Genomic DNA, 12,918 nt, shown 5'->3' with positions numbered 1-12,918 from the left:
ACCCTGAGACCTCTGAGTATCAGGTGGAATATTAATCATCATCATCATCATCATCATCATCATCATCCCACACAACACACTTTTAATTTTGGTAGGAAAAAAGCTTACCATTTTCCCAATCATCATGACGTAAGGTCCAGCATGTTGGTTTACAGCCAAAAAATCCAGTAATCTCACATACCAAAAGATTATATTCAGGCAGTAAGTTAGCCTTCCAGCAACGAAAACGTAATTTGAATTGTAAGTATCTTCACTGAAGTTTCCCTGTGCTCCAAATCTTAGTCCAAAACCAATGAAGAATGTGATAATGGCTACAGTATCACTGACATTGAAGTAATCATTAAACCACACTTTAATCTTTTGACTGATCTTGCCCGCCTCTGACATAAAGATCTGTTGTAAAAATAATGAGAAATTGGGCACAGTTCATTTCGTCTTACATCAAAAGGCATTAAAAGGCAGGTAGCAGTTATGTACATACATCAATATAAAACAAGTTTAATGTAAATCAAAGACTGAAGCCATGGTAGGAAGTGGTTCCATGAACTACAGCAGGCATAGGCAAACTCCGACCCTCCAGATGTTTGGGACTACAATTCCCAACATTCCTAGCTAACAGGACCCAGTGGTAAGGGATGATGGGAATTGTAGTCCCAAACATCTGGAGGGCCAGAGTTTGCCTATGCCTGAACTATAGTAATGAGGGACTCTGGCCTGCATTCATCATGCTAAAAGCTAATAAACGGAGAAAGGAATTTGAATCCAACAAAATGGAAGAGGAAGGAGCATGCTTCTGTGGCAAGCCCCCAATTTACAACATATGACTTGCAGAAAACGAGTACTGCATCAATACCCTACCACAGGCTTCCTCAACCTCAGCCCTCCAGATGTTTTGAGACTACAATTCCCATCATCCCTGACCACTGGTCCTGCTAGCTAGGGATCCTGGGAGTTGTAGGTCAAGAACATCTTGAAGGCAACAAGTTTTGCACAGCGTACTTATGCTGACTCTTGAAAGTATATCTAAATCCTCTTCTGCATTAAAGAGCACGTTACAAATGCAAATATACCTCACGAATCTTCTCAACAGCCAACGTGAAAATATATGCAATGACAATCCATTCTTGAATTGAGGGCAGCTCTTCCATTTTCACAAGAATCACGAATGTATAAAGCATCAGAAATCCTAAGTAGGCCAACTATAAAAAGTAAAATGTTGAAAATAAATATTATGAAAAGTAGTTTTTTTCCAAAAAAAAAAAGAGTTCTTTTTCCAAAGCAAAACATAGAAACAAAAAACTCACCGTGTTAAACCAGAATTTCACTATTGGTGCATGATAGAAGGCATAAAACTTTCGCGTAATGGGAAGCCTCTTGGGTTTTACTGTTGCCTCCATGTCATGCTTTCCTTCTGTACTGTCCAAGACCCTTACTTCTTTAAACACTTCCTAACATTAAAATAACACAATTTAAAATCATGTATGAGAGTAAAGTTAGTCTTCGTTGCTAAAAACATGTTAAGTGTTTGTGTGTAGAATTACCATTGGTATCTCTTCCGCTATGTTTTGAAAGTTGTTTTCACTGTCTTCCATAGTCATTTGATGTGCATCTTGAGACTGTGGAATATGGGACATTTCTGCCTTGGTTTTGTATTCTAGCATTAGTATGGTAGGGGGAAGTAAGATGCTCAATATTACCTGTAAGATGTGAACATCAAGTTATTAAGACAAAATACTTCCCATTCACTAACACATTTTTCTAAAAAAAAAATAAAAAATCAGAACTATCCAGCACACAGAAGTCCCCTCTTCCGCCCTCTCCCACATTTCAGCAAAATCTGTCAGGTAGCAAGTAAAAGATGTAGAAGAATGATTAGGTGTTTTTTTTTTAACTACTACAGATACATATAGAACATTCCATAATATTCTTGAGGGAAAAATATCTGCAATTTCTAAAAAGTTGTTAGAGAAAATGTGCTCAAATAGATTTCTACCCCTCATCCTAATGCTTTTATCAGTATTAGACTGTGTAGAGGCTGCAGAAGGCATATTTCCCTAATGCCATTGAAGAATCATAGATTCTGAAGCACACCCACCCACCCACCTTCATAAAATGAGTGTTACTCTTAGTTGACTAGCAAAGCAAGTTAGAGATGACAAATTGGAACACAAGACAGACAACAGCACATCATACTTTAAAATGATGCTTAAGGATGGTCTGTATCAACACTGTACTTTTACAGAATAATTTTCTTATTATAGTCTAACGTAGTGGGGCAAATTTTCAGTGAAGTATACAAAGAGAAACACACCTCTTATTGTTAATTCAGACTATATGGCTTACTTGACATATGCCATTCTGAAAACCTACACCCACTCACATCCTGCTGATTTGTCTGAATTCTGTTAAGCCTTCTCACTTGCTCAGCTTCAGCTACTAAAATATAAATATGAAGTTTCTACATCAAATTTTACTTTACTACCCGTAGAAAGCATAATGACATTTCAATTTTACAAGGGGGTTTCAGTCTGTTAATGTTTCACCACTACATTTTTAGTAGTAGATTAGTTCTCATGATGATCTAAGTATCCACCTCTGGTTAAGGGCTACTTGCCTGGTTTCTGCCTTCTACATTTCTGTACCTTTTTTAAAAAAGATAATAAAGCATCAAAAAAAGTTATTGTTCATTCCAGTATCACCTCTCACTTTGATTATGTTAAAGAGCTGTTTTGCTTAGCCTACATAAAGATTACAGTGAAAGAAAACTTTGCATGACTATGCTTTCAACATATCCCTTTCACTTAAGCATTACTAAAATAACAGCAAAAATGGATTCCAAAGAAGGTATTGTCTATAGACTAGTTACCTTGTACCATGAATTCTTCCTCATGTTCAGCCTTCCCATCCACATATCAGACAACAACATCTGTGTACAAGTATGAGCTACGAAAGGGCGAAGCCGTGAAGACACTGCTAGTTTAAGGCAGGTGGCATTACTCCAGTTTTTTAGCTCGTAAGTTAGCAACTTCATAGCCATAGTTTCATCTTGTCGGAATGACTGTTCTAATAGCTCAACTGCCAGCTGCCCAAACTCACTGTGGGGGGCAAAAATCACAAGACATACAATGTTAAAGATGCACAAACATATTAAATATGCTAATTCTTTCACCCATACTAGACTTCAAACCTCCTGAACTGAATGGAAGCACCTGCTTACTACTGTTGTAAGAGAGACACCTGTGGATACAACTCTGTATGGCCAAAAAGAAAACTGGTTTCATCTCAGCACTTCCCTGTTACTCTGAGTGAGTTAAAAGGCGTACCTGATGCATTCTTCTGCATCTATACCCAAGATTTCCCTGGACCAGTTATCTGTTGCTGGATTTCAGGAAGTGACATCTAACCAGAACAAAAATAATTCAGGCTTTTAAAAAGGATTTGCAATTTTAGAAAAGCTAGTAGGAGATTGTAATTAACCTGCATCTTCAGCATTAGCTTCTAGCAACTACTAGGAAACAAGAAGCTGAAATTTGTCTTAAGGATTTTAACAAAATAGAATGTTTACTTTGAATACTGTTTCAGTTCTTCCGAGGTATCGTCAACAAGGTCACTTTGTTTTGATTCATAGGCCATTGAACGATATAGCTTGCAGGCCACTAAGGCTTTCGCCATGGATTCTTCACCATGTTGCCAGAAAAAAAGAGCCATTTTTTGCCTCTTCATTAGTACTGCCCACAGTAACAACTCATTCAGAGGGTAAGGAAAGCGTCTCGTTTCTGGATCATCAATATCTACTATGTCATCTTTGGTTTGCTTCTTTCTTCCTTCTTCTGAAGTGTTATCGGCCTTTAAAAAAAAGGTAGTAATTTAAAGGTTTTACAAGGGCAGCTAGAATTATAAAGTTTAAAGAGAAAACACAATAGTGAAATGTGATACTCAGACATCAGATATTTGTTAAAAACTCACCAGTAAGATATTATTTCAGGTAAGAATCATTCAAAGAAAGGCACCAAAATAACCGAAGTAATATATCATAAAGAAAAGTATCAAAATTAGCAGCTCCGCCCACAAATAAGATAATTTTAGCCTGAGAGAGAACCTTGCTATAAAGAAATGCCATGTGAACATCTCCAAAGCAAAAGAGGGAAATACAAGCAAGGTTCCACGGCCACAAAATCAGAGATAAGGAACTTTCATTTAGCTTTCGAAATTTCTCAGCTCATTTGCATGTGTCAGAAAAGGAATTGCTACAATTATAGTGATTATCTGTATCACTTCTGCAACTCCAATTTCAGTTATGGCATGTGTGCTTTAAAGGCTGTTACAAGAAGTACAGTACAATGCACTATTTATATACACCTCCGTACATGCCAAGATCACATCACGAAAACAAGAGCCCTGTTCCAACCTCATCTCCTTCAAGGGCAGCTGTGTGCCTCATACCTTTGGTTTGTAAGGCTGGGCAGTTTTGATGAAGTGATTATGCCGCATTTTCTCTTTCTTATCCACCCTGTTACCAAAAGGTTCGTGGCTTTTACGCAATTGAGGGGTGCTGCCTGAAGCATTTCGCCCAGACCGCTGGTGGTGGGGAAACAGAAAAACAGGATTATAATGTAGCACAGTGCCTGAATTATGTGAAATCATTGAGATGCACAGTAACTCATTATCTGAAGGACAAAACCATAAATATTTGTATATAGCCAAGACAAAGTAGTTTATTTTTGCATAGTGGTGAGAATATAAGCTGTGCAGAGTCTCAGTTCAACTCTCATGTCGATTACAAGCTTCCTGGAAACCTCTAGGGCAGTTCAAGGTCTCTCAGACTCAATCCCCATCTGCAATGTTGGAATGATAGTGGCCCACCCTGCAATATTCTTTTAATATTTGTTGAGATAATAATCCCAAATGCTTTGGGCACAATCCAGCAAAAACCGAAGCACTTAAGTGCAGCTGGATCATGTCCAGTATATTACTATTGATACTGTCACAGAGAAAGCAGACCAGTAAATTGCACAGTTCAAAGTCAGAGCTAATTCTTTATTAGGAAAAAAAACATTATCTCCACAGACTTGGCTGAGTGACAGGCCTAAGGAGCAGAGCAGCTCATTCCCTGTAGGTCTTATTCCATGAAATCAGTTACCAAGACTAAAGGTCCCTGCCATCTATGTCTCCTCCTCTCCAGGGTTCCTCCCATTTCATGTCTCTCCTGGTTCTAGGAGTCATGGGGGGGGGGGGGAGCTTGTCGCAGCAGGAGAAGAAACCCGTGACTCTTAACAAGCGTGACTCATCTCTGCCTCTTGACCTCCCTTCTTCCACTCATCTGCTTCAGCTTCAGCCTCTGATTCCTGACTTCTCTGTTTCACAGACTCTCCTACCTCACCAAGCCCTGTTACATCTCCGGCGTCCGACACCTCCTCTTCGCTGTCTTCTCTCTCTGACCACTCATCGTCGTCCCACCACCACTCCCTGTATTCTGAGCCTTCTTCCCTTGGTGGTTCTCAAGCTGGTTCCTACCACCATTCCTGTGTCTAACCAATCCATGACAACTACTATGCAGTTTAGTACTCCTGCAGCCCCAGGCAGTGTACTCCATTGTCTCGAGACAGATGCAAACATACATACATTGGTACAGTTCCAGGTACACAAAACACTCTAAAGATCTTAGGAGAAACACCCTTCTAAGAAATGAGCTGCTGTTATTTTACATTAACTGAATTGTTTAAAGAGGTTAAATACTACCTTTTATGCATTACTTCAAAAAGAAAAAAAGAAACCATATACCCGATTGCTGCCACTGAGGCTGTTGTATATCACTCTGAAGCGTTTTCGTGTGTAGGTGCATCTGTAGGTTCCTCCCATCAAATATTCCACAACAAGCCCCACATCAATCAAAGTGAGTTTATATCCGGGAGGAAGGTTCCCCTGAGGACAAGACAGTATTAACTTAGCACTAATACATGCTGCAATCTCTGTATCACATGATGTCATTCTGCAAAAAAGTGGTTCTGTGTTCAGCCCCAAGCACTCCCCAGGGAAAGACACCTTGGCATATAATGCAAGGTCACTGCTAGTTGGGCAACATGGACTAACAAAGTGACTCCACATCTCAATTTAGGTGCAACAACAAACTATGGTTGGAGTATCTGGAGCAGCCCAGATGCATGCCGTTCCTCCTTCTGTGCATGAGGTCCTTGGTTTCCTTCAAACACAGAAAGGACACGAAGCAATATGTAGCTATGGACAAGCATCCATTTGAACATGAAGCAAAGTGCACCCATTTTTTTGTGTGAATGACATTCTAAAATTCTTACTTTACCCAAAAGCAAGTTCTCCACTATACACACCACAGTAAGTACTTAAAATGTTATTAGTATAATAATTATATGAGAAGGAGAATTAAAACATAGTTTCTTGTTTGTGTGCATCTAGAGATGTTAAAGTATTTTCACAAGAGCCCTACCTGTTTGACATCTCGAACAAGATGAAGCAGGGCTGGATTTGTTGGGCCTTGTTTCTTGATGTAGAAGAGAAGAATGCAGACTTTTAGATACACTGAGGCATGTGACAAAACAAAGCAGTAGAATGACAGATTGCAAAATTGTGTTGTTGTTTTTTCAATTATCCAGGTTCTACATAACTCAGTATTATTTTTTTTAAATTAAAACAGAAGCACTATCTTCTACATGATTAAATAATTTGACTGACGCTTTAAAAAAATCCAAGAGAAGCACTATAATAATTTAATTTACTATACTTCTAGAACAGCTCTACCTAACCAAAGCTTTCACCAGGCATAAAGAAAGACTATGCTTCCCTGCAAACATGAAAATAAAAACTGATCTTTTGATAATTAACAGCTTTTTTGTATTTTTCACTTAGAAGAATCCTGTGAGTCAGTAAGAGCTGTCCATCCTTCCCTATGGGTTTAATCCGTAACCCAAAATAAGGCAGTAACTGGCAGAGGAAAGCTTTAGTAGCAGCTGTAATTTCCCTCCTAGCCTTTCTCCTCAATAATTTTGGGGCTAATCATCTAAAGTGTAAGGAGGGTTTGCAGGTACTGGCTCCCTTCCTTAATTTGTCTAGCATCGCTTGAATCTAATTTCTCAGTCCTCTGCTGTTTCAAAACACACTCATTTCTCTTGAGCTAGATTTTATCACTTTTTAGCCTTGTGAAAGAAATGTCAACTATTTGGCCCTTCCAAAAGATGCAATCAATAAATCTTTATTGTGGTCAAAGACCAGACAGCAAAATTAGCAACAGCAGCATACACTTCAACAGCATCAAGAGGCGGACGTAATTAAAAACTCCCTATGAACTTATTTATATCCAAAAGATGCAATCAGCATTTCAATTTCCACAGGTAAATTCAATGCCATCATCATAAGCTAGTTGAGATCAGCTCTTGAATGCAGGATAATATTATTTTCTTCAACGCATGCTCCAAAAGCTTGCACAATCAGAATGAAGGCTCATGTTTTACACCTAAAATTCTGTACCGTTACTGATATAAAAATGACAACCTTCCATTAAACACCCCCCTCAATTGTTACCCAAATCAATCTCAAACAGTATTTCACTTTGAATGCATGTTTTTATATGAAAATTATAAATGAAATAGAAATACAACTTGGGAATCTTAAGAGAATTGTTGTTGCTAAATTTATTCTACATATGAACCGACCTGAACCCTGTGATCATCATCTTTGTGTGCCCTCTCCATGGAGATCTGGAGGGTGGCAACATGAAAACAGGTGGCTGCCTGCTTGCAGAATGCTCTTCCCAGAAAGGCTCATCTGGTGCCATCATTAAATATCTTTAGGTGCCAGGCAAAACCAATTCCTTTTTAACTGGGCACTTGGCTTTTAATTATCTATTGCCTTTTCATGTGGGTGGGATATTTCATTGTAGTTTTTTAAAAATGTTGGTTTTAATGTATGTATATGGGGTTTCTTGCTTTTAAAATATTGCAAATCACTCTGTTGACATGGCAAAAAAGTAACTAATGGGTGTAATTAATAACAATAATAAAAATAAGAATTAATATCCACTTACAGTGTTGTAAAGTTCTTCCAGTCTGGGAATTGTAAGGAATTTGTGCATGCTCACTCCATTTTCAATAAGAAGTTTCACAAAGGCAACTCTATCCATCACAAGGGCATCTAACATAGCTTGTTCCAAAGACCCAACCTGAAGAAATAAAGACAATCCTTAAATTGAAATAATATGAGAATTGAGAAAACTAGTATGCCAAAGTCTACTATATATTTTGGACAGTTGTTTTGTTCCTTATGCATCTGGACACCTCTTAAGAGATTGAAGTCAAATTCTGCATCAAGGAACTTTATTCTGTGCCAACTGAAGTCTGAAAGTTGTATCTGCAGTGAAATGCTCATGATCCCCCCCCCAGACACTTAGTTTAAATGGATACCACTGTTAATCTTAACAAACAGCACAGAGAAATCCAGAAGAGCTAACAGGGTTGCACTTCCTTGTTCTTCTCCCCAACGAAAGCAGTGTTAGTGCCAAATCCAGATCAGAAACCAGATTGAAATGGGCCTAAATTACTAGTGAGATCCAAGAGTGTCTGAAGTTGCATGGCAACCACACCTGCTCAATCACCTTGCAACGTGATTGTTGAGCACCTTGCTGGTTCACATTATGCTCTTAGTACTCATCTTCGCACTAAGTACAGTTGTCTGCAAAATATAATTTGCTCCAAACAGGGAAAGGGGGCAATTTGCACAGGAGAGGGAAAGGCAAAGAGTGTCTGAGACTGTATGATTAGGTGATCAGGAAGCTTTCTGTCTACACCAGAGCATTATGGTTTTGACAGACGATTCCTTAACAATAATTCAACATCTTATTAATAAGTCACCGCTATGAACCACCATGTCTACATACCAGCCACTGCTGTCCATAAACAAAAACATGATTTTTGGCAATGTCAACTCTGTCCCACGCAAGTGTAAGGACAAGCTGGTCAAACGCAGAAGCATTTGTGCCTAGAAAACAAACACAGAAAACAGATTCAAACCTGTTCACCATAAAACTCTTGTTTTCAGCTGATTTCATGGCCTTACCTTATGCTAGGGAAATAATGCATAGCCTATACAATTCATGGTAAAATAGAACCTATCTGCTGGAAAAAAGATATGCCCTCTTTTAGAGTGCTACAGATTGTGGATTATTACTAAAGCGGAGCTGAAATGAGCAGAATTTGTGAAAGCTTATGTCAATTGTTAGTGGGTAGCTCCCTAGACTGGATGGAGGGGAAGTAACACCCCGTGAAGGAAGTAAGGAAGGAAGAAGGAAGTAACACCCCGTGGTGTGGAGTGCCTTCTGTCAACTTTGGCTGGTGGCCAGAGATGCCTCTATCTGAACAGGAATAGTCTAACTTCTGTGGCCAAATCCACTAGGTTGGATTATTGCAATGAGTAATACGTGGGGCTGCCTCTTCAGCTGGTGCAAAGTTCCGTGGCCAGACTGCTCACCAGAACAAGAAGTTTTGGGCATATAACACTGATCCTGGCCCAACTGCACTGGCTGCCAGACAGTTTCTGGGTCCAATTCAAAGTGCTGGTGTTGACCCATAAAGCCTTAAATCGCTCAGGACCTTGATACTTTAAGAACAACCTCTCACCATGCTACCTGACCTGGACCCTGCTTGTCAACCAAGGCCTTTCTCTATGTCCTCCTCTTCCCGAGAGATTCAGAGGGTGGCAACACAAGAACAGGCCTTTTCTGTGGTGGCTTCCCATCTGTGGAATACTCTCCCCAGAGAGGCTCACTGGCAACCATCATTACATGTCTTTAGGTGCCAGGCAAAAACATTCCTTCAGCTATTAAATAATCTACGGCCTGTTAAATGTGTGTGTGAGGCAGGACTGTTGTTATGATTATTTTATTATCATGCTGTCTATTATTATGGTTTGTATTGTTTTATTTATTATGCTTCATTAATATATCTTCTTAATGTTGCACACCGCCCTGAGATCTTCTGATAAATGGTGATATATAAATCAAATTAATAATAATAAGAATAATAATAACAACAACAACAACCACAACAACTTCCCCAGTAATATTTTGGATGGTACTGTGAAAAGGAGAGAACGTGTTTGCCTATTCAGATCCAGAAAGCAATGCACTCACTTTGGAAGAGTTTTATGAAGTTATCACAAAGCTATATTGAAATGGCTATGTAGGATGAGACGACACTATGCAAACCAGTGGTAGCCAACCTGGTGCTCCAAGGATGCTGAATGACTACAACTCCCATCAGTCCAATCAGAAAGCCCATCGTCCCCACCCCAAAAACATTCAGTGCATGCTTAATTATGATATGCTTTTAAGGTCAAAAACTCACCTTTTAGCAGCGCTGTAAGGATTGCAACATCAATATCTTGATGCTCATCAGATCCAATATGGAACACAGTGATCTGTTTTGAAAATTATAGGGGGGGGGGTTAATCTCATAATAGTTCCTTTACATATAGTTGATTTGTAACAGTTCATTTGTCTAGCCATAAACCATAACAAAACTAAAGAAAATGCATTAAAATAATCTGCTGTTGTATATACAGAATTCTAAAACCATATAAGGAAACTGCAGAATAATTAACTGCAGTTAATAACCAGCAGTACTATTCTACAGTTAACAACTGTACTAATATACTACTATTACACATGTAATTCAGATACCACCATTTAAAGCTTTGCAAATTCCAATTAAAAGAAAAGTTAATGCCATGTGCCTCACAACGCATCAATATAATTAAAATTTACACACATTGACAAGCATTTAAGGTAAAGATAAGGTAAAGGACCCCTGGACGGTTAAGGCCAGTCAAAGACATCTATGCGTTGCGGGGCTCATTTTGCAGTGGAGTGGTTCAAATATAACCAATGCATGAGCCTGCAGTTAGGTCTGAATTTTTATATAACAATTCCCTCCATTGTATGTAACCTGAGGTACCACTGTATGTTATCATCACACAATGGATTGGCATTATGTTTGGTTTTCGAAAACCTTCATTGGTTTTGATAATACACTTATTTAAGATCTGCAGGTACAACACAGATCTTTGGACAGATCTTTGGATCTTGACTGAAAGACAAAAAACAATTATCAACCCAATGGAAAAAAGGATAGCGTAAACATATTTTTAAGAAAGAAACGAGGCTCAGCTCAAACATAGCATCAACATGTGGGGCTGCATCCAACTAAGTTATTGTCATTGCTCCGTTGGGGCCTTGGAGCTTGGTGCTAGGATGACAGACTCTGGAGGAAGGTGTGGAGGAATGGGGGAAGGCTGGTCTATTTTAATTTTTCATAGCTGGTGTGATTAATCAAACATTTACTTTGAAAAGTACAATACTAAAGAGTGTTGCTACACAACCCTATTGTCGTGGTATATTATGCAGAGATTTACTCACAAGTTCTCTTTTTTTCATGCACTCCAGCAAGGTCTGGAACAAATGAACTGCCTCGCTCTGACCAAAATTAAATGTCTTTTTGATGGTTGAAATGACTTCAGGCTCTGCTCCATCAGGAATATTCCTGAGATGAAACAAGAATCAATTGAAACACGCAACCATGTGAAGTATTCTTCCCTTCAAGGGGAGGGGCTGCGACTCAGGAGTTAGAGGGCAAGGTTTCAGGTTTAATCCCCAGCAACTCCAGTTGAAAAGATCTCAAGTAGCAAGAGGGGGGGCGGAGAAAAAACCTTGGACAGATGCTACTTTGAGAAGACAATACTGGGCTACATGGACCAATGTTCTGACTTACCCTCCCTCTTCTGTTTGTTTATATACATAAGCTAGGATGTCTGCAGCTCTGCCAGTCCCTTCACAAACCACCACTGGCACAGGTGGGTTTTCCTGAAGGTATTCCAAAACTGTGAGGATAACATTGGGGCCACCTTCAAATATGAGTGCAACCACAGGGACACCCTGTCCAATTCCTAGACAAAAGAGGTAAAAAAAAATGCAGTTCTTTTTTCATTATGTCTTTTTCAGAATAAGCACAGCACAGTTCATTAAAACTCAACTCAGAAAGAATGACTTATACTCAAAGAATGTTTATAAAGAACTGGAGCTACCCACAGGGCTTTGTATATCTAGAACAGAAGTGTTATTCTTTAAAAATGCTAAGCTAAGCCCTGCAACGAAAAGCTCAATTATGCAGCCTGTATAAATTAAGCAGAATTGCAGGATTTGTTATTTTATACAATTTATTTCATGGTTTTGACTGTTTTGCACAGTTTTTCTACTCGTCATGGGAAGGGGCAATGGACTATACAAAGAACTGAAGCTCCTCACTCTGTTCACGTCAAAATCTTATTCAGCAACTCTCCATGAGTCCAAGAACTCATCGAACATTTGACCACACTTTATCAAACATTTGTTCAGCATTTGCCTAGGGTGATGGTTTGAAGGCACACACAGTCACATGGCAGAAACTAAATGCTTCAGGTCTGGCAGCCCTACCAAAGTAAAGGCATTGGAAAGGTCTTTTGGGGAACTAAAAATGTGAATACAAAATACACAAAAAAGTCATTCTCTGCAGTTCAAGGGCAATACATTTTAATTATGCATACAAATCTTCACCAAAAACTAATCTTCCTCAGCAGCGGTAAGCATAAATACTGCTCAAAATTTCTAACATAATATTAGACTCACCTTATTCCTTCTATTGCACAAACAACTTAAGAGGCTGAGTAGCACACATTTTAATACTGTTAATCATACACAAGGGCTAAAGTGTGGTTTACACATTTCAAAGGCCTAATTAAACTGCAGCCAACTGTGTCAGCATAAACACAAATGGAAGAGAAACTGTAAACACATAATAACTGTACACAGTAAAAATGTAGCCCATAGTTACAACAAATACAGAATACGGAAGCACTACAAAG

General features: G+C 38.9%; 1 protein-coding gene across 2 annotated transcripts in view; it reads right to left on the bottom strand.

Annotated features, from left to right (window-relative positions):
• TRPM7 (transient receptor potential cation channel subfamily M member 7) overlaps nt 1-12,918 on the bottom strand; it is a 72,718-nt gene that overhangs the window by 23,918 nt on the left and 35,882 nt on the right. For both annotated transcript variants that reach the window (XM_081169967.1, XM_081169968.1), the window contains exons 8-21: nt 11,790-11,964; nt 11,438-11,561; nt 10,368-10,440; nt 8,903-9,003; nt 8,054-8,188; nt 6,461-6,514; nt 5,782-5,922; nt 4,444-4,578; nt 3,566-3,846; nt 2,867-3,095; nt 1,542-1,697; nt 1,305-1,448; nt 1,071-1,199; nt 109-393 (exon numbers count right to left, since the gene is read on the bottom strand). In XM_081169967.1, the coding sequence (XP_081026093.1) occupies nt 109-393; nt 1,071-1,199; nt 1,305-1,448; nt 1,542-1,697; nt 2,867-3,095; nt 3,566-3,846; nt 4,444-4,578; nt 5,782-5,922; nt 6,461-6,514; nt 8,054-8,188; nt 8,903-9,003; nt 10,368-10,440; nt 11,438-11,561; nt 11,790-11,964 (2,162 nt within the window). The remainder of the gene's footprint in view (nt 1-108; nt 394-1,070; nt 1,200-1,304; nt 1,449-1,541; nt 1,698-2,866; nt 3,096-3,565; nt 3,847-4,443; nt 4,579-5,781; nt 5,923-6,460; nt 6,515-8,053; nt 8,189-8,902; nt 9,004-10,367; nt 10,441-11,437; nt 11,562-11,789; nt 11,965-12,918) is intronic.

Source organism: Podarcis bocagei, assembly GCF_964188305.1.
Source record: "Podarcis bocagei genome assembly, chromosome: 14".
Lineage (NCBI taxonomy): Eukaryota > Metazoa > Chordata > Lepidosauria > Squamata > Lacertidae > Podarcis > Podarcis bocagei.
This window is presented reverse-complemented; position numbering and strand designations above follow the sequence as displayed.